We start from the raw sequence: 21,759 nt of genomic DNA, 5'->3' as shown, positions 1-21,759 counted from the left end.
AAAAGTTGCATAGTTTAATAGAAACTAGTTCTATGAATTGATCATGAAGCTATCTGATACTCTAGAATCATCTGAAAAAAGCGAGTTTTTTTAAAGTACAATCCTAGTTAAATTAGGAAGTCCTATTTTTGGTAGGAAACTAATTAGTTATTCTAATTTTAGTAGAGGTAGGTTGTTTCTTTGTCCTATTTTTAGTTGGAATAACAACTATTTAAGTTGTTAAGTTGATGATTAATTATAGACTATAGACTTTCTTTTAAAAAGAAAATAATCTCTCTGTTTCTCTGCATATTCTCTTCTTCAAACTCCATCTTTGTTTCAGCGGTCAACTTTTTGACTATTGAATTCTTGCGTTATTTCCCTTTAACGTTTTTTAAACCAACAATTGGTATTAGAGCTTTAATCTTAAGGGACTTGTGAGTGTGTGCATTAATCTGATCTAGTGGATACCATGAATGGAGAAACAAATTTTTCTTCAATGGCACCACTAACTTTCGATGGAGAAAGTTATCAAATCTGGACAGTTAGAATGCAGATATATTTGCAAGCTTTGGATCTCTGGGAAGCTGTTGAAGCTGAATATGAGATAGCTCCCTTGCCGGACAATCCCGCGGTAGCGCAGATTAAAACTCACAAGGAGAGGAAAACCGGGAAATCAAAGGCACTAGCATAGGCACTAGCATGCTTATTTACTGCAGTTTTATCTAATATCTTCACTCGTATCATGTCTCTTAAATCAGCGAAAGAGGTATAGAATTATCTCAAAACTGAGTATGGAAGAGATGAAAGGATTCGAGGGATGCAAGTGTTGAATCTGGTACGTGAGTTTGAGTTGCAAAGGATGAAAGAAAGTGAAACCATAAAGGAGTACTCTGACAGACTCCTTAATTTAGCAAATCGTATTAGATTGTTGGGTTCTACTTTCAATGATTCAAGGATCGTTGAGAAAATCCTAGTAACGGCACCTGAAAGATTTGAGGCTACCATAACAACTTTAGAAAATACTAAGGACTTGTCCAAGATCACACTTGCAGAGCTCTTAAGTGCTTTTCAAGCGCAAGAGCAACGGCGTGTTATGAGACAAGGAGGAGCTGTCGAAGGTGCCTTACCAGCCAAGCATCACGATGATGGACGTTCTAAGAATAATAATAATAAGCAGTACTAACCAACTGATGGAGAACGTGCAGCGCATAGCAACAAAAACAAAACAGGTGGTTTCAAAAGAAACTACCCTCCTTGTAAGCATTGCGGCAAGCTCGAGCATGCACCTTTCAAGTGTTGGAAGAGGCCTGATGCTAAGTGCACTAAGTGCAATTAGCTTGGGCATGAAGCGATCATCTGTAAAAATAAAACTCAGCAACAAGATGCAAAGGCTCGAGTTGTTGATGAACAGGAAGAGGATCAACTCTTTGTTGCATCATGTTTAGCAAGCAGTGTCTCAAGCGAGTCGTGGTTGATCGATAGTAGATGCACAAATCATATGACTTGCGATAAAGATCTCCCTACTAAAGTTACAAAAGTTAGGATCGGCCATGGTGGTTATATTCCAGCAAAAGGAATGGGAACATTACAATTGAAACACAATCGGGCACTAAAACAATTTTTGATGTTCTTTATGTACCCGATTTGGACCAGAACTTGTTAAGTGTTGGTCAGTTATTAGAAAAAGATTTCAAATTGTATTTCGAAGATAAACCCTGCTTGATCAAAGAAGCATTTGGACAAGACCTATTTAAAGTCAAAATGAGAGGCAGAAGTTTCTCATTAAATCCATTGGAAGAAGAGCGTGGATTTCACCAGTTATGTGTGGAGCCACCTCTGCTACAAGAAGACATTCCACCTAATGATGAGGGCTGGCTTTATCCTGGTTGTGATTTCAAAGTTGACTGCATTGACTTGGTTAATGATAGTCAAGGAACCGATCTTTCCGTCACTGACAACTGGGAGAAAGTATATCCTAAGGAAGCTGTTGTTGCTGCGCTTGGGGAGAAGCTAGATGATATTTATGGACTTCCATCGGATGACTCGGAGGATGATAACTACAACCCTGAAAATCCAGATGTAAAAAAAAAACAGATCCGAAGCAGAGGCAGAAATTTCCAAACTTGTTTCTACCAACAAGTTTATTTGCCATTGTCTGGAAAGATGAAAGGTACCCTCAAGAAGAAATTGGCGATTATTGATCCTATGTTAAAAGACATACAGACAAAGAAACATGAAAGGATTCAGGAATTCTTGAACATAGAAACATAGATAGCAACAATTTGTGCAGAAATAGCAGGAAATGACAGAGTTATTAGTCCTACAGATGTTCAAGTAAATGAACAAGACTTGACAGCTAAGAGATTGGCAGAAGTGAAGTCACATCTTCAGGAACTTCAATCTGAAACGAACCTCCGGTTGCAACGAGTGAATAGCTATATGAGGTAATTCATGAGCTTACAGTATTTATGTCACTTGATTTCAAGAAGATAATAGCTAATATCAATCCAAGCTTGGCGAATCATTTGAATGGACAGTCAAAGAACATAAGCAACAACAGAGGTTTAACCATATCACTTCCTTAGTTTCTTCCTCTATTGATGAGATAGCTAGACAAAGATCCCTTGCCTTTCACATTATTGAACCGACTGAAGTGGAAGTTGAGCGTTTAAGTGCTCTAAAGACCAATAAGCTGAAAGAATTGATATTTAAGAGACAAAATGAGCTCGAGGAAATCTATAGGAGTGTTCATATGGATGTAGATAGTGAGACTGCATGCCAGATTTTAATCCACCTTATGGAGTCTGGCAGTGATCTCTCTGGTCTGCTTTCAAGCATGGATGATCAGGTAGTGAAAGCCAAAGAGGAAGCTGCTAGCAGGAAAGATGTTCCGGATAAAATGGAAAAGTGGAAACATGCATCCCAAGAGAAAAGCTGGCTTGATAAGTATGGAAAGGATGAAAATCGTTACAACACTGGGAAAGATGTCCACATCAATTTGAAACGTACTAAAAAAGCACGGATTTTGGTCAGCAAAATACCATCCCTTGTTGAGAACTTGACTGCCAAGATGAAGGCCTGGGAGAAGTAACTCTAATCTACTGCAAGTCTGAAAATCAGCTAGCAAACCTGTTCACTAAGCTACTTCCAGTCAACAAGTTCGAGCTTCTAAGGCAAAGAATTGGTGTTTGCATTTCATAAAGCAAGGAGGAGTGTTGAAAGTTGCTTTAAGAATGCAACTATTTTTTTCTGTTTTCTCCAGTTTTTTTTTAAGTACAATCCTAGTTAAATTAGGAAGTCCTATCTTTGGTAGGAAACTAATTAATTATTCTAATTTTAGTAGAGGTAGGTTGTTTCTTTGTCCTATTTTTAGTTGGAATAACAACTATTTAAGTTGCTAAGTTGATGATCAATTATAGACTTTCTTTTAAAAAGAAAATAATCTCTCTCTGTCTCTCTGCATATTCTCTTCTTCAAACTCCATCTTTGTTTCAGCGGTCAACTTTTTGACTATTGAATTCTTGCGTTATTTCCCTTTAACGGTTTTTAAACCAACAAATAAAATAGTTTCTATTCCCTTTTATTAAATAATTCTACAAGGGAGAAACGGTTCGTCTACAAGACGGCTTTTTAAGCGTTAGTTGTGAAGTTGAAATTGGCACATGTGGTTTGGCGGAACAAAAGGGATGAGCTAAGACCAAGTGTTGATCTGGTAAGATCAAACTGTAGAAGATTGTCCTCAAGTTGATATCCTCCTATAACTATTGAAGTAGTAGGTTTAACCCCTCCATTCACAAATCCTAAGCACATCACATCTTGGCCAACTTTCACCATTGAATTTGCACCAAAAATCCTCCAATAAACTCGTGTTGTCTGCAGCACAAGATCGATGGCTGGAACAGCTGGTCCAACTCTCGTGCTACCAACACTTTTTGAGCTGAAACAAGTCTCGAAAGGTGCCACAGCAGCCACTCTGGTCGCATTAGATAACTCATCGATGAAAGCTTTAGTCACAACATCATAAATGGAAGATTCCAAGATTGAATATGGACTCCCTGTGCTGATTTTGGTTCCACCATTTCCTCTCTTGTCAATCCCGAGCAGCTTTTTGTTAATCGTCACTGGTTTGCCATTGACTCTAATAGCCTTCACTCCAATGAAGTACTCTGAGGAAGACTCATTCAGGAAAGGAACTGATCCGGTACCAAAAGGGTTGGTGATCAACGGCGTAAAGATGAGATCTTTAGAACCATCAATATTTGGAAGTGTCATGCCATCACCAAAATAGATGACACCAGAAGATTGTGTGGATGAACTCAAACAAACAGCAAATTTTCTGGGAAAGCTGAAGATTTGAGCTAATTGGGAAGGAAGCGCGATCTGATGCCTTCCCAATCCAGCAGTACCTTTCACCCCACTAGCCAAACCTTCAGTCAAGAATGTAGGAACACAAGTGAAAATGAAACTTGGTATCTTAACAAAGTTACCAGGATTTGATCCATCAGTGGATTGTATCGATAAAACATCTTCATTGATTTCACCACCATCATATAAAGTCTTGATGAATGGATTCTCTGGGGTGTTATAACATGCATTATTATTGCAGCCAATTTTAGGAGCGGTGGTGCAGTTTCCACAAGTGTTAACTTTGGCGATGGTACATTGAGTTGAGCCACAAAGAGCCGGTCGATAAGTGGAACTCACGTAACCATTTTCACAGTCTACCCATAGAGTTTGTCCACCAAGATGAATTGTCAACTCGATGGGTACAAGAGGAGTTCTTTGACCAATTTGGGTTATGTATTGGAGAGTAGATGAGTCTTTGGTCACAGGAAGGATGAGTGCTTTGGGCTGGGGAGAAGTTTGGCCTATGCAATAAGAAGAAATGGAGAGAAGTGACCAAAGGAGGATCAAATGGTAGCTAGTGAAGGCCATGATACAAGACTAAGATGTGATGCGGAATTATGAAGATTCTTCATGTTACTTATGATTTATAGAAGCATTGCTTTGAAGTCAACTCCGCAGCTTATTTAAATAAGTCAATGATTAGGGAATGGATATGAGTTATGATTTGTTACAGATATTGTCGATAAGGAAGGCAGATACAGCAAATTGGAATACGGCTAAGTAATTTGACATTTGACTTCTGAATGCTCCACTAATTCCACAACTTTATTCGTGTTTACACCAAACCAATAAATGTATGCATCCGATAACGGATTTCTCTCGACTTAATAAAAAAAGTTCCCAGCAAGACATGTGAATTCCCACAACTTGAATCAAAACTTTTTGATTCAAGTCATGTGAATTCCCACGACTTGGCTCCGAATTCTTACAAAGCTCCCCTTCATAGTCCTAAAGAGCCTGTAGCATCTTTTGCAAGACATAGGGCGAGAAAGACGAGAGAAAAAATTAACAATTTGATGCAGGTCTCACTGCCAACGTAAGGAAGTGTTAATGAAGGTCGAAGGGCTTCCAGGTCTGTTAACAAGTAACAACAGGCATTATTGTTGCAACCTGGGACACGGGCGTGAAATGGCACTCCACAGGCATAAGATTTTGGTACATGACCAAGCTAGCTCACACTCCAGCAAGTGAGAAATTATCAGGAAAACACAAACAATAGGTTCAATTTATTGGTCCTTTGTATTTTTCCTTCTGCTCTTTCCCTTCCATGTCACAAACATATAGAGTATTAAGAAATTTCAACTACTAGGAGGCATCAAACACAACTTAATAAAGCTGTCCTAGACAATTGAAGATGAAGCTATATCAACAATAATAAAACAATTCTAGTTCATAAAATTTCCTTCTTCATTCAGAAAGGGGGAGGGGAGAGGGGAAGGCAGAGATTAGGTCTTTATCCAACTGTAACTCAAGCTGAGAATGAATATCAGTCGTCCTTCAGATAGCCATGAGATCACCATACTGGCGCATCAAAATGATGGAACCAGCAAAAAGAGCAGTAGCTCGAAGCAGTTTCTGCAAAAGCAAAATGCAACAAATATTAAGGTAAAACTATATAAAGCAAAATGCAGCCATCCTATAATTCCTGTCACCCAAATGACATACTATAGAACCCAGAAAATGACCAGAACTATGGTAGAGATTTAGTCGAGCAACCAAATCTGATCACTCACACCCAAATCATGTCAGGTAGAAACGAGTGTGACACGTGGGCTTGAGGTATCCGTGCAACAGACATGTGGCGGAATGGTTAAGACACTACCTAGTAGTTTAGCATTGTCCTAGCTTCTCTAGTTTCCTTAAATAACCCTGCCAATGCATTAGCAAAACAGGCGCACTTGTCTTTTCCACTCAAAGAACTTTTAATTTTAGGCAAAAAATGGGTAGAATGCTAACTTACCGAGTGGTCTCAATAAGTTAGCATTGCACCCACATCCTAATTTCTTTGAATGTCCTAACATCTTATTAAGAAGTATTAGTGTGAGGGAAATATACTCCATTCTCCTCACTCCTTTCACTTTATTCACTCTAGGATTTTAATCCTTACCAAAGCTCAACCTGTCGCTAATTGTTGATTTTCAATTCAACCGTTAAAACTTCTACAACCCATATTTGATGTGAATTTGTTGCTTCTCATGCAAAATCATAGCCACAAGTCTTTGTTTCTGACCTATGCAATAGAATAATCTTATTCTCACAAAAGATTTGATTGTTACTTCTCTTCGGACTTATCAACTTCTCATTTGTTTACAATTAACTACTCTTATACTCCATTAGTATGTTTTGTTTCACTAGTTGAAGAGGAGAAATTAACAACGTACCCAATTTAGTCCCACAAGTGGGTAGTTGTATAAGAGAAATAAACTAACCAATTGCTACGTGTGATTGAAGAAACGCAGGGGCCGAAATTTTTTACAGAAACGAAAAATGATTTCTACATATGCTAAAGAAGATGAATATTTTCCTCTGTGCCATTTTCTTTTTTAGTGAACGACAACAGGTCTAAAAACAACAACAACAAAAACAACAACATACCAGTGTATTCCCACAAAGTGGAGTTTGGGGAGGGTAACGTGTACGTTGTCCGTACCACTACCTCATATAAAGTAGAGAGAGAGGTTGTTTTCGATAGACCCCCATCTTAGGACAGATAACAGTATAACAAACAAAATATGTAAACATAAACAACAAAATGGGATAACACATCGCTAGATAATAAAAGAAACAAAACACCGATAGAGTAATACTATAAACTATCCATTCGAAATTACAAGTATCATCAGAACACTACAAACAAGAAACTACAGGCACAGATACAAAGTATTCCTCTCTACTATTACGGACGCACTCCAACCCACTAACCCTTTACCCTAATTTGCGTCCTCAACACCTTCCTATCAAGGGTCATGTCCTCCGTAAGCTGTAACCGCTCCATGTCATGCCTAATCACTTCCCTCCAACATTTCTTTGGCTCACCTCTACCCCGCCCAAAACCATCCATAGTCAGCCTCTCACACCTCCGTACTGAAACATCCGTGTACCTCTTCATTACATGCCCGAACCATCACAACCTCACTTTCCGCATCTTGTCTTCCACCGAGGCCCACTCCAACCTTCTCTCGAATAACCTCATTTCTAACCATATCTCTCCAAGTAAAACCACACATCCATCTCAACATCCTCATATACACCATTTTCAATTTTTGAATGTGGGAGTTTTAAACTGGTCAATATAACATAGTCGATCGGACTGCCGCTTTGTAGAATTTACCTTTAAGCTAAGGAGACACCATTTTATCATACAAGACTCCCAAAGCGAACCTCCATTTCAACCACCCTGCACCAATACGATATTTGACATCCTCGTCAATCTCTCCATTTTCCTGAATCATAGACCCAAGTTACTTGAAATTATCCTTCTTCCGAATGGCTTGAGAATCCAGCTTCACTACTATGTTAGCCTCATGCATCGAATCACTGAACATATATTCCAAGTACTCGTCTTGAGCCTGTTAAACCTAAACCCTTTAAACTCTAGGGTCTGTCTCCCAGCCTCCAATTTATCAATAACTCCTCGGCTCTCGTCAATTAATACAACATCAATAGCACATAAATACACCAAGGCACCTCCTTTGAATACGCCAAGTCAAAACATCCATCACCAAGGCAAATTAAAACGGGCTAAGAGACGAACCCTGGTGCAACCGTGCCAAAATAAGAAAGTGCTCTGAATCTCCTCCTACCATTCTCACATGAGTCTTCACTCTGTCATACATGTCCTGGATCGACCTACTATATGCCAAGAGCACACCTCTAGCCTCCAAGCACCTCCACAGAATCTCCCTGGGGACTTTGTTGTAGGTCTTCTTGAGATCAATGAGCACCAGGTGCAAGTCTTCCTCCTCTTCCTAAACTGCTCCACTAATCTCCTCACGGGGTGAACGACCTCGGTAGTCGAGCGACCAGGCATGAAACCAAACTGATTCTCGAAAATAATCATGATCCTCCTCAACCGCAACTCTATCACCCTTTTCCAAACCTTCATAGTATGACTCAATAACTTGATACTCCGATAGTTGTTGTAACTCTGAATCTCTCTCTTGTTCTTATACAATAGAATCATCGCACTCCATTATTAATATGTTGATGAGGGTCCTTTCAAGAAATTTAAAATTGGATACAAAGATAACGCCTAACGTACTACATAGTTATACTAGGTTAGAAAAACCCTTGTAATGTGCATAAGGTTTAGTCAAGAGTTTGTTTTCAATATGTGTTAGAGAGAGCATGATTTGAACAATGAAGACACTAAATATGTATTTACATAAAACAACAAAGAATAAAAAAAGAAGATTTATAAATATTCAAAGAAGATGATTTTATGTCTTTCGTGAAACATGTAATAAGAATCTAAGTTGCTTGGACTCGGGTGTGGGCGTCTGATATGGCTGCGGATCTAGAGGTCGGATCCTTCATGATCTCAGTATCAAGATTCGAGGATATGGATCCAAGTTTGGATACGGGTGTAGGGATTCGGTTAAAACTAATTCAAATATCGTAAAAATGAAATAATAAAACCTAAATTATAAGCTATTATGTGGAAAACTTAAGGAGAAAATACTGATCAAGAGGAGAATTCTTAAAGGAAATAAAAGGAAAAGCAATAACAAAAATTTCTACGGACAAGTTATTACATTTTCTTCAATATTACCTTAGCTTTTGTTTTGATTACTCAAATCATTAAATAACTTTCCCTATCGATTTTAGTCCGAGTACCCAAAATCAGTTGACCAGATCGGTACGGATCCCACTCTCACACCCACACCCACACCCATGACGTGTCAACACAGGTGCGTCACCGAGAGTGAAGAGACCGAGAAACTTAGATAAGAATTAACAAGTTAATTCAAGAAATCAAGCTGAGCTTCTATTTAATTAACTTATTAATTCTAATAAAACGTCTAAAAGAACATATAAGATTGCTGAAAATTTGGTTCAAGCAGCAAATCAACCAAATTGTCCATCATAGCTTACCTAGACAATGGCGGAACTAAGTAGAGCAAGGAGGTTCAGCCGAACCCCCTTTGTAGAAAAATTACATCGCACAATAAAGCAAATATTATCTTTTTTTATTATATGTGAGCTATTGAATCTCCCTGACAGGAAGAAAATTTAAGCATAGTGGTAAAGAGGGCTCAAAATTATTTTAGATCATGTTCAAATTACAACTGTGATATTCTAAATCTTTTACTTTTTAAAATCCCCGTACATAAATTTCTAGCTATGTCAATGTTATCATACTAAAAGGACAACTCAGTGTACTAAAACTTATGTTGTGTTGGCTCCAGGGAAGGACCGGACCACAAGGATCTATAGATCATACTAATTTTTCCTAATCTTGTATCAAATTTCTTCGATCTAACTGTTATTGCCAAATAAACCCGATAAGAACGCTTTTTTGTTTTATTCAACAATTCGATAAATCGAACCGCCCATTGAATCCACAACGGAAAAGAACTCATGTGTATATGAATAAGGTTTATTTTGGAATAAATATAGCGATAATTTGATTCTTTGTCGCCATAGTAAATAGGAGATAAAATCGAATTTAATTCTTTGTTTTTACAAAAACTTCAAGAAAAAAGGAGTAAGCTTGTGACACGTTCACTATAAAATAATCCCTTTGTAGCCAATCATTTATTAAAAAAAATTAATAACCTTCACCCAAAAGCAGAAAAAGAAATGATAGTAACTAGGTTCGGGGCATCTACCATTACACCCATAATGATCGGTAATATTATTGCTATCCGTAATGGAAAACAGCATTTGCCTGTTTATATAACCGACAGTATGGTAGGCCACAAATTGGGAGAATTTGCACCTACATTAAATTTTAGAAGACACACAAAAAGCAATAATAAAAATCGTCGTTAACGTTAATGTTAACAAAAATAATCTAAATGCTTATGGTAGAAAAAAGAGATTAAAAAAAATGGGGGGAAAAGGAGAATACCTTGTTGAGATTCCATTTATCTTCGTCATGAACCTGAGCGTGCCAGAATTCTTTGACCTTCTCAACTGATATCACCGAGTACGCCATTGAAGCTTTTCGAGAGAGAAAGGGAAGTGCGACTGGAGACAACAGAGTTCAGATTTCGTAAGGGGTTAGGGTTTTGGAGCTCTAGGGCTTTTGCGGGTTTTATTATTCGATGCATAAATGGGCTGACTTGACAATCGGGTCAAATACAAGGGCATTTTACGTTTTTCCCCATTCTTTTCTATTTTAGAGCTCTGATCATTTTTAATCGTTATGTCTCAATTTATGTGATGCTTAAACTTGGTGATTGTGGTAACGTGAAAATAGTGCAAGGGGTATATAATAATCAATTTCAACTAATGCTTCTGCTTTTGTGATAATGCCTTCCAACTTCAAGTAGATTTTTGTAACGTTTTTGTGTAAGATTGTCATGTTCAAGATTCTAACGTACATAAAGTTGAGTGTACATTCGTTGATAAAAAATTAATTTAATTCTAAGAGTATCTGGCTAAATATTTTTTTTCTCTGTTTAAAATAATTTGAGCATGAAGTTAGTATAGAACTGTTTAAAATAATTTGAGCATGAAGTTAGTATAGAACTGATACTCGATACACACACCATTCAAAAAGTGGGAGGATTTAAGATATATTGGGTCTATTATGAAACATGTTAATTGACAAAAACGTTACATATCATATTTGTGCATGGTGGATGAAATGAAGACTCGTGTTTGAAGTCTTATGTGCTCAGAAGTGACACCAAGACTTAAACACAAGTTCTATAGAGCCAGGGGCGGAGCCACCTTTAGCTCAAAGGTTCATTCGAACTTCATTTGACGGAAAATTAAACTATTTATGCATAATTAAAATTATCTTCTATGTACGTATAGTTGACATTGAATCACTTTTGGCTATACTTCTGAACCCTTACAAAAAATTCTGCCTCCGTGCAATGTATGGAGCGGTGACCAGAGGTAAAAACAACTCTTAAAAAATAAAAAATAAAAAATAAAATGATTGTTACAAGTCATTAAAATGTTACGAAATAAATACTACTACTACTAGTTAATAAAATCATTAGTAAAATTTGGCAGCAAATAAATGTTAGTAAGAGAATTTCCCATTTTGAGGAAAGTGAGTGGAGGAGGGAAGCAGGCAGTATGTCCAACCAGATGGTGACGCGTGGACCAATTGAATCAATACATTTCGTTCTATCTTCTCATGGTTATGGAAACATGCTTTAGCCAAATAATTGAACAAGAAGAAGATGATAATGGAGGCCATTGGGATTGCACGTTTCTCTGCTTCAAACACACCACTTCTGATCCGATCCATGGCTACTCAAAAACCAACTCCATCCACAAACAAAACTGTCACTTCCAAAAAGGTTAAGACTTTTTATCTACTTAGTACTACATTATATCTCAACATGTATTTTTTCTACCATTTGAGAAGAGTTGTTGTTTTGAACATATAGATTTTAAATTTTAAATATTGAATTCATTTAATACAATTTAGCTCCGAAAAATTGAATCTCGTAAAAGTAAATGGAGGAAATAATAGCCTAGTACATGAAGTATTGAAGGGAAGTCCCGTAGGCAGCCTATCATGGTGTTACAGTGATGGTTCATTGTATGTGTTCCGAAGAAAAGGAATTTGTCCAATTTCTTGGGTTTCAAAGGGGCCTGAAAACACATAGGAACTCTTGAGTGAAAAAGAATGTTACTCAAGTTGCTCGGATTCGGTAGCCAATCCTATTTCTGATAGTGATAGTTGCCGATACAAATAAGAGAAACTCAATTGTAACCATTTTTATATATTCAGTGTAGCCTACATTACATATAGAGGAATGCACAGACTTGAAGCCTAGGGAGAAACTACTAATGGTATATACAATGAAATTCAAATGTGCTTAACATTAATTTGGTGCAGCCAACAACTGTATTTCCCCTAGGGGAAAAAGGCCCTCGGCCGAGCAATTCATCATCTGCACCACCAGTGAAGTTATTGACAAGAGTAGAGCAATTGCGGCTTTTAACTAAAGCAGAGAAAGCTGGTTTACTATCAGCTGCTGAGAAATCTGGACTCTCTTTATCGACAATTGAGAGACTTGGTCTTCTTTCCAAAGCCGAAGAATCGGGGATTCTTTCAGCAGCTACTGACCCTTCAACACCATCTGCACTCTTCAGTTTGAGCTTGGCATTACTGGTTGTTGGCCCTGCTTGTGTGTATCTGGTCCCTGAAGATTACCCTTGGCAAATTGCTTTGCAAGTTGTGGTTGCTTTGCTTTCTGTTGTTGGTGGCTCCGCTGCTTTTGGAGCCTCAAACCTTGTTTCCACTTTGCAGAGAAGTTAAATTGAAATGTAAGCTGCAAAATACTTTCTTTGTGTTAGAAAATTTCTCGTATAGTATGAATGTTTATTTCATTCAGTCTTGAATTTTTGTTGATCCCTTGCAATCTAAGATATGCATTGTCCTGATCTGCAGTTTTCATCTCAGCAATGTAGTTCTTGCAATTCAAGGATTGAGCTTCTTTTATCTTATTGCGCATTATTTAACTGGTAGGGTGAAAACTACCGTCAATATATCTTTGGATCTAAGGTTCAATAAACTAAACAGGATACCGTTACAATTTCAAATTGTAATGACATTCAAATTGCATGACTGCAGAACATAGGTCAATCAATAAACATGGCAATCTGAGGTTTATTTAGCTGTTCTTTTCCTGACTTTCTAAAGACCAAATATAACAATCATCCTCCAGCAGGAAAATTAGAGAAGTATGGAATGCGAATATCTAAGGTTAACGCCTATTGCAATACAAAACTCTTACAATTTTTCGATTTGTGTGTGGTCATCCTTGTGCAGGACCCACGTGCTAATCTTCTTCTGTGTCGTTTCAATTTCATCAGATGTCCTAGAAGGGATATAAAACTCTTTAAGTACAGATAAAAGGGAATTGTTAACACCCATGTATAGCTTTCCAAAGACACTGTGTCACATTTGAATCTTGATATACTTCGCAAACTTGTTGGGGAATATGCTGTTCAATATAACTGCACTCTTCTCTGATGGCATTGTCCTTTACCAACCAGTTGAAAGGTTCAGAAACTCGACAGGACGTCCCTTTGCATTGCCATCAATATTATACTAGTGAACATAATAATCTTTGCATCACATTAGAATGAGAGTAAACGACTTGCCTTTAATTCAAGTGGCGTGTCAACTGATCTAGGTGTTTTGCAATTTCAGTCTCTAGTGAGATTGCATGAGTTCAGAGAATCAGTGCTGTTGCTGTTGCTCTTCCGTAGAGTCAAACATAGGCCAATATATACATGATAATCCTAGTTATGTCAAGTGAGTAGTTTCTTTCTGACTTGCTAAAGACCAATTTAACAATCTACTTCCATCAATCAACTCTCAGAATGCGGAGCGTGAATACCTAGTTAACAACAATGCAACTTATAATCACTCCCAAAACATGCATTTGAAAGGGAGTTGCTGATACACATCCGGTCATCCATATCTTTCAAAAGACAGAGTGCCATTTGGTTCTGTCCGGCTGGTTCTTTAACACTTGAATCTTAGATAAAATTTGCAAACTAGCTGCAGAGACTGATGTGCAATATTAACTATACGTTTCTGTTCTGTGATGGAAATTGGCATAGTTAGCTTTACCAACTAGTTAAATAGTTAGTAGGACTTTCTCTTTGTAAGGTCATCTACATTATAATGAGCAGATTAACGCAAAGAATGAGGACTTTCTCATAGAAATGATCTCTCAAATTTGAATAGAAGAAAATGACCTTTTGAGATCTCTTATGTATAAAAATGAAGGTCCATTGCAAAAAGAGCAAAACTAAAAATAAGTTTGTGAAGGACTACGAAACCAAATCTCCCCGCTTTGTCTGCCTAGACTAGTAGAGTACTAGTTCATTTTTACACCGAGGAACAGTTGAATGTTGAAAACATTTCGTATTGCTAACTTTTCCCCCTTAGACGTCTCTTACTTCCATATCATAAAAACAATATTTTTGTTTGGAAAATCCATGTTAGGAGCAATTAATCAAAATTTAACATAAAAAATAACAATGGATTAATTGATTTGTAGTCGTTCCGTGTATATGAGATAAGAATAATAATCCTGCGATAGAATTTAAAATTAACTTTCTCATGTTTGATTGTGAGTGTTAATTAGTTCCGAGATTATTGTATCTCACCCTTTATACTAAAAAAGTAGTAAAATTACGATCTCATATAGAAGCTGGGATAAAATAATCTCGGAGAATATCTACGAGTACTATATCAAACCATGATATCCTTGCCCTGTCCAAAGCCCATTCAACGAACGGTATCTACCCAAAGCCCTGGCCTGAATTCAATTTTAATGGGCAAGTTCTCCATTTAACCAGCCGGCCTAGACTAATTGCATTGCATAAAAAGGATAGTTTCATGGACTAAATCTCCATTATATATATATATATGTCACGACCCGACCCGAGGCCCTGGCCGTGATGGGCATCCCGAACCACGAAGGCGCGAGACACTCCTGTCTCCGCCCAACCCACTAGTGATATTGTCTGCTCTGGGCTCAGGCCCGCACGTCTTTAAAACGCGTCACTAGGGAATAAGGTTTTCTTACTTATATACCCAACATACCTCTTGTGTTTTGCCGATGTGGGACTCCTTCGTAAGTTGGAGTGTTACATACACCCCCTTATGGACTCAGCGTCCTCGCTGAGGTTTGCCCCACCGAATGAGATTTGACTACACTTAGGACTGAGGTTTACCCCGCCTTATCGGAATTCGCCTACACTCAGTTTGAACTCTGGCCCACATCGACGGGCTGCCACAGGAGCGACTCTGATACCATTCACAATAAGATCATAAACTTAAATTCATCACAAGAGAGGGATTTTATAATTTGTGCTCTTAAACAAATCTTAAATCTCAATTTTCATACATATACATATACGTATAAATCAATTTAAGGGGAAATGCCTAAAAGCCAAATCAATAATAGCATTGAAACATTCAGAATGCATAATTTAAAACATAGATTCCAAAATCCTTTTTTTTTTTTTTTTTAAATTCACACTTGATAAACTTTAAATCATGTTCAAGCGTTTCAACAACCCATGTAGTTTTTAGGATGAACCCCACGTACATTAGATTATTTAGTTTGAAAGATGGAACCCAGATCTTGATCTGTATCTTGGAATTCTTGATCTTGAGAGAACTTAGATTGATCTTGTTCTTGAGAGAAAAAATGAGTAAAGGAGCAATTTCTGCTTCTAGGGGCGGAAATAACATGTTATAGACAGATTAGGGTGAGGAAAAATGACTAAAATGCCCCTAAGGAAACAAAAAAAGGCGCAACAGTCCTCAGTTGATAGACTGATATGCTGAAGTAAATTGGGTAAAACCTTTTACTCCGATAATGGATTTGGACGAAATCAGTTGCGTTGGAAAGAAGACTCAAAGACCTTTCATTTGATATATAGAAGACCATCCAGTTCGTTATATAACAGAAGTCATGATCGAAGAAAGTTGACCCAAGTTGAAGTGTCCACTAAAACTAAATCGATAGAATTGTTTTTCACTCGTCTTAAGAGTTAGGGGATTCTTGCGACCTCAATTCATATTCAAAGGTTTTCCTACACTATAGAAGTGATCACCACACATACATTAATAAGGAATAATTTAGTTCTGGTCAGTACTATAAAAAGGCCAAAAAGCGACGCAAAAAAAAGCGACGGACTGTGTCGCTTTAAAAAGCGACGTTGGCCGTCGTTTTTTTAGTTTAATTTTATTTTTTATTTATTTTTTATTAAAAGCGACGGCCAACGTAATATCCGTCGCTTTTTTTCGCGAATTTTTGTGCCAAGTAATTAAAAAATAATTTATAATTTTTTTTTAATAAAAGCGACGGACATCAGCGTAATTTATTAAAAAATAATAATAATTATTTATTAAAAAGCGACGTAGTTCGTTGATTTTTAAATTTGATTTTTGTTTTTGTTTATTTTTATTAAAAGCGACGGACACCGTCGCTATAATTTTTATTTTTTAAAATATTAATTCAAGAAAAGCGACGCTCTCCGTCACTTTTATTAAAATTAAATAAAAATTATTTTTTTGAAAAGTGACGTTATTCATCGCTTTTTAAATTAAATTTTTATTTATGTTTATTTTTATTAAAAGCGACGGTCAAGTCGCTATAATTTTTATTTTTAAAAATATTAGTTCTAAAAAAGCGACGTTGTATGTCGTAATTTATAATTATTTCAATTTTTTTTATTTTTACAAAAAGCGACGGACAATGTCGTTTTTTTTATAAAAATTAATTTTTTGAAAAGCGACGTTGTCCATCGCTTTTTAAATTTCATTTTTATTTTTATTTATTTATATTAAAAGAGACGAGCAACGTCGCTGTAATTTTTATTTTTTAAATTATTAATTCTAGAAAAGCGACGCTATCCTTCACAATTTGTAATTATTTTTAATATTTATTTATTTTTATAAAAAAGTGATGGACAAGTCGCTTTTTTTAAAACTAAATAAAAATTATTTTTTTTAAAAACGACGTTGTCCGTCGCTTTTTATATTTATTTTTTATTTTTTTATTTTTATTAAAAGCGACGAACAACGTCTCTGTAATTTTTAATTTTTAAAATATTAATTATAGAAAAGTGACGATGTCCGTCGCAATTTGTAAATATTTTTAATTTTTCTTTATTTTTTACAAAAAGCGACGGACAACGTCGCTTTTGTACTAAATAACTTTATGAAAATGACACCATCCGTCGATATTTGATATTTTAATTCACTATTAAATAAATAATTTTTATTAAAATAGCAGGTCTTAATTCAATCCAATTCAATTTCTCAATGTGTTTATTTTCTAACCATCTTGTACACAATTAATGTCGATTTTAATCAAATGGATATTAATTTCATTTTTGACCCGTTTTAATGTAATTTTAATCTCAGTTATGGTCGGTTTTTTATTAAAATAAATAGAAAATAATTTTAAAAATCGACCACTTCTGGCCAATTTTTAATTAAAATAATTTTTTTTAATATATAATTTTTTAGAATTACACTGATCACACGTATTCGATAACCAATATAATAATAATAAATATCAATCAAGCTTAGATTTTGTAAAAAAAAATTATACTAAGAAATATATCAAATTAAATAAATAAATTACGTTAATTATAATCTTTATCTTTTACTTATATTTTAATATATAAAATAAATATAATGTAGTGATCGATCGATTAACGATGTAGTAAAAAATTAGTAGAATCTATCCAAACATATTGAATACTTTGATTTGAAATAATAGAAGTAATAATATAATGTACGTTGAAGTTATATTAAGATAAACTAACCGATAATTCATCTGAGTATATGTGAAATACATTGTAATTATTATGGGATAGTAAAATCGTGTATGTAATGTATATAATACGTATTCAAGAGTTGATATATTATGTATGTGTGTGTGTGTATGTATGTGTGTATATATATGATGTAGTGATCGATGAACTATGTCGTCAAAAACTAGCAGAATCTGTCCAAACATATTGAATACCTTGATTTAAAACGATCGAAATAATAATATACTGTACTTTGGAGTTATATTAATGTAAGCTAATAATCAAATTAATCGATAACCCGTCAAAGTATGTATATGAAATACGTCGCTTTACATTACGGGGTATGATACAAGTACAATCATGATTGTGGATCAATACGTAAAGACTGGAGCTCGGGTGGCTGCCCAACCAATGGAACAAGCTTTGAAGTGTAGAGAACAAGTCCCAACACTCCAAAACCATCCAATATGCACACTCCAAGGCCTCCCTTTTGTCTTGGCTCATTAAGGACATTCTAGTCATTTTGTATTAAGTTGAAACCTAGGCTACAAATAGAACATGTTAGGTTATTTTGTCATAACTTAGATGATATTTTGAGAGCTCATTGAGAGTGTTCATACAAGTGTGGATATCACCTGTGACAAGTGTGGAATCACTTGTGTTGGTTGCTTGTTTTGAAACGTTGGTTGCTTGGGGATTCCGTTCCCTTGAGTTCACCGTAAGAACTTGATGTTATTTGTATGAATTCTTGGGTCTTAGTGTTTAATATACACTTTGGTTCATAGTGTTTGTGCATTGTGTGTCGAGTTATCTATCATTCTATCTTATTATTGTTGTTGTGTTCATTCTCGATTTTGGGTGTCCAAACCCGAGACCTTGTTGTGTCATTTTTGTTCTTGTTATTGTGTTGTAATCTTAGTTTGTGGCTCGCTTATTATAGGTGTTGAACACCTTAGAATCTTTTTGTTATAGTGCGTGTATTGTTATTGTGTAGTGAATCCGAGAGGGGTCACCAAAGGGGGTCCTCGGTTCTTCAAATCATGGGCTATTTTGGTGTGTGTTAATGTCTTCCTTATCGATTTTGTATCATTTGGTATCAGAGCATGGCTTGATTTTGTTCCTACAAGATCAATCTTGGGCTAGCTTGCTTGAAAATACAAAAAAAAAAAGTAGTGTTCTTGAGTTTGGATCTTGGCTGAAAGTTTGTTGTGTTCTTGTTGTGTTTGCACGAGACTTGAACATTAGATCTAGGAGTCATTTTTTTTGTCTTGGTGTTTCAAGTGTTAGTTTTCTTCACACTAACACTCTTGAGTCAAGCTCTAAATTTGAGCTTGCATTTGTTGAAGTGTTATTGTGAACTTAAAGCCTTAGCTGATTGTGTTGTCATCTTGGTGGACTTGGCCGTGATTTGTTGGCCTTGTTGTTGTTGGAATTGGTTGTTGGGATTATTGTGTTCTTGGTGATTGTTGAAGTTGTTCTTGATGTTCTTCATCCCTTTCAAGACTTGTTAAAATAAAGTGAATACTAGATCTATAAAGTTGAAGAGAAAAAGGTGAAAGCTTGTTAGTCTTGAAAGACTTTCCATCACCCATCAACTTTCCTTGATTTAAGGGGGATGGTACAAAAAAGTCAAGTTTTCCAGTTTTGAATTTGACAATAGGATTTCAAGACTTGTTTCCCTCCTAAATAAATTTCCACCAATTCCAAATCACAAATTGCTCAAGACTTCCAATTTTGGAAAATAAAATTTGTTAAGACCACAACAATACGTGGATGCCACGTCACGTTTTACTGTTCACACGAAAAATTTAGGCTCAATTTTTTGATTTCTTAGTTTCTAATCTTTGTTTTTTAGTTGCAATTTGTTGATTCTATTGCTAATTAACAAACTAGTAATTGTCTACTAGGTTGTAAATTAGTTTTTGGGTCCGTTTATTTGTGTCTACGTTTCTTTGTGTGCTTTTATCTTTTGAAATTCGTTGTAGTTTCTTGGTTCAAGTTCGTACGTATTTTCTTTGAGTTGTTTCAAAAGAGAATCTATTCCGACCTCGAGCCCCAATTGGTACCAAGTAATATCCTTGGAGTATGAACGAGTTACCAACACTTGTGAGGCCAATTGAGAGATATTTCAAAGTGTGAGAGCTTGAGAGTTTGTGAGGATGTTTTCTTTTATAACGTTAACTAGTTTGTTGTTTTTTGTGTTTTTATTTTAGAATTTCTTTTGTTAGGAGCTATGGAATTGGAAAAGGTGACCATGAACGATTTGATGGCTGCCATAATAGGTATGAAACATGACCTTAGTAGCCGAATGAAGAGAATGGAAAAAATAATGGACCGAGTGGAAAGAAGAATGGAAGGGATATGGAAAGCTCTCTTTGCAAGGAGTTGGATAACTTGATAGAGAATCCAAGCCTTTCTAATCAAGTTCTTATGAGTGGACATGCTACACATGAGCTACAAGGTAATCAAACTAACTCTTGCACTCTAGTGAATGAGGCTAGTAGCCAACTAAGTGTGAATGGTAGTTTATCATTAGGTGAGCCGAATGTGCCTCCATTTGGTGAAGATAATGTACAACTTGAGATTGTGGATACACTAGTTGATCCATATAGTGTTGAGGCCATTGTGGAAAGTGATAGTACATTGTCTTATGGAAGTCATAAAGACCAACTTATGTGTGAAAATGATGATGTTGAACATGTTGTCCGATTGACTATGGATGACCCTCTAGTTGTTTTTGTTGTAGACCATGCTAGAAAGATGGGATATATGATTGTATTAGTGGTAGTATTGGGAAAAGATAATGCATCCTAAACCCATGTCCATTGAGACTCCACCCATTTGATCCCGGTGATCATTTGAAGTATGGTGATGAGGATGACTTTTAGAATGACTTGAATGCGCATGGAATTTATGGTCTTCCTATCTCGGCTTTCAAGCCTATTTGTTGTTCTAAGAAGAGTCTATGTTTTCCACTTGATGAGCAACTTTTGTTCCTTATTTCTTATCACACTTGTGTGGATAGATTAGTTGACTCTTTCTTAGGAGGTTATTCGGCTAAGAGGGATGTTTGGGTGTATGTGAGGTTTGAGTCACCTTGGCAAGATACTATGATTGATTACACTAATCCTAACCCTCATACCTTGAGGAACTTGTGTTTTCTTGTCCTTTCTATTGTTTTACAAGGTTCGGATTCGAGTTTGAATCATTTTTTAAGAAACTGGGGAGGATGACACAAGTACGATCATGATTGTGGACCAATACGTAAAGAATCGAGCTCGGGTGGATGCCCAACCAATGGAACAAGCTTTGAAGTGTAGAGAACAAGTCCCAACACTCCAAAGCCATCCAATATGTACACTCTAAGGCCTCATTTTTGTCTTGGCTCATTAAGGGCATTCTAGTTATTTTGTATTAAGTTGAAACCTAGGCTATAAATAGAACATGTTAGGTCATTTTTTCATAACTTAGATGATATTTTGAGAGCTCTTTGAGAGTTTTCATACAAGTGTGAATATCACTTTTGACAAGTATGGAATCACTTGTGTTGGTTGCTTGTTTTGAAATGTTGGTTGCTTGGGGATTCCGTTCCCTTGAGGTCACCGTAATAACTTGATGTTATTTGTATGAATTCTTGGGTCTTAGTGTTCAATATATACTTTGGTTCATAGTGTTTGTTCATTGTGTGTCAAGTTATCTATCATTCTATCTTATTATTGTTGTTGTGTTCATTCTCGGTTTTGGGTGTCCAAAACCGAGACCTTGTTGTGTCATTTTTGTTCTTATTATTGTGTTGTAATCTTAGTTTGTGGCTCGCTTATTATAGGTGTTGAACACCTTAGAATCTTGTTGTTATCGTGCTTGTATTGTTATTGTGTAGAGAAT

At 36.1% G+C, this 21,759-nt stretch overlaps 4 protein-coding genes and 2 pseudogenes across 4 annotated transcripts; 3 read left to right on the top strand and 3 right to left on the bottom strand.

Annotated features, from left to right (window-relative positions):
- The first annotated feature begins 799 nt into the window (after positions 1-799).
- Positions 800-1,165, top strand: LOC107864809. Its single transcript, XM_016711231.1, has one exon. The coding sequence runs from the start codon at positions 800-802 to the stop codon at positions 1,163-1,165; it is 366 nt and encodes a 121-aa protein (XP_016566717.1).
- LOC107864807 lies at positions 1,012-3,152 on the top strand (annotated as a pseudogene).
- A 379-nt stretch (positions 3,153-3,531) lies between these two features.
- LOC107862310 (probable aspartic proteinase GIP2) lies at positions 3,532-5,450 on the bottom strand. Its single transcript, XM_016707839.2, has one exon. The coding sequence runs from the start codon at positions 4,915-4,917 to the stop codon at positions 3,613-3,615; it is 1,305 nt and encodes a 434-aa protein (XP_016563325.1). The 5' UTR covers positions 4,918-5,450; the 3' UTR covers positions 3,532-3,612.
- Positions 5,451-5,605: 155 nt separating this feature from the next.
- Positions 5,606-10,874, bottom strand: LOC107862311 (mitochondrial import receptor subunit TOM5 homolog). Its single transcript, XM_016707840.2, has 2 exons — positions 10,463-10,874; positions 5,606-5,964 (listed from the first exon to the last, which is right to left on the bottom strand). The coding sequence occupies exons 1-2, from the start codon at positions 10,547-10,549 to the stop codon at positions 5,887-5,889; spliced, it is 165 nt and encodes a 54-aa protein (XP_016563326.1). The 5' UTR covers positions 10,550-10,874; the 3' UTR covers positions 5,606-5,886.
- A 739-nt stretch (positions 10,875-11,613) lies between these two features.
- Positions 11,614-12,966, top strand: LOC107862309. Its single transcript, XM_016707838.2, has 2 exons — positions 11,614-11,873; positions 12,419-12,966. The coding sequence occupies exons 1-2, from the start codon at positions 11,754-11,756 to the stop codon at positions 12,839-12,841; spliced, it is 543 nt and encodes a 180-aa protein (XP_016563324.1). The 5' UTR covers positions 11,614-11,753; the 3' UTR covers positions 12,842-12,966.
- A 343-nt stretch (positions 12,967-13,309) lies between these two features.
- Positions 13,310-13,421, bottom strand: LOC124897507 (annotated as a pseudogene).
- Between the last annotated feature and the right edge of the window lie 8,338 nt (positions 13,422-21,759).

The sequence above is a fragment of the Capsicum annuum genome, chromosome 3 (assembly GCF_002878395.1).
Source record: "Capsicum annuum cultivar UCD-10X-F1 chromosome 3, UCD10Xv1.1, whole genome shotgun sequence".
Lineage (NCBI taxonomy): Eukaryota > Viridiplantae > Streptophyta > Magnoliopsida > Solanales > Solanaceae > Capsicum > Capsicum annuum.
This window is presented reverse-complemented; position numbering and strand designations above follow the sequence as displayed.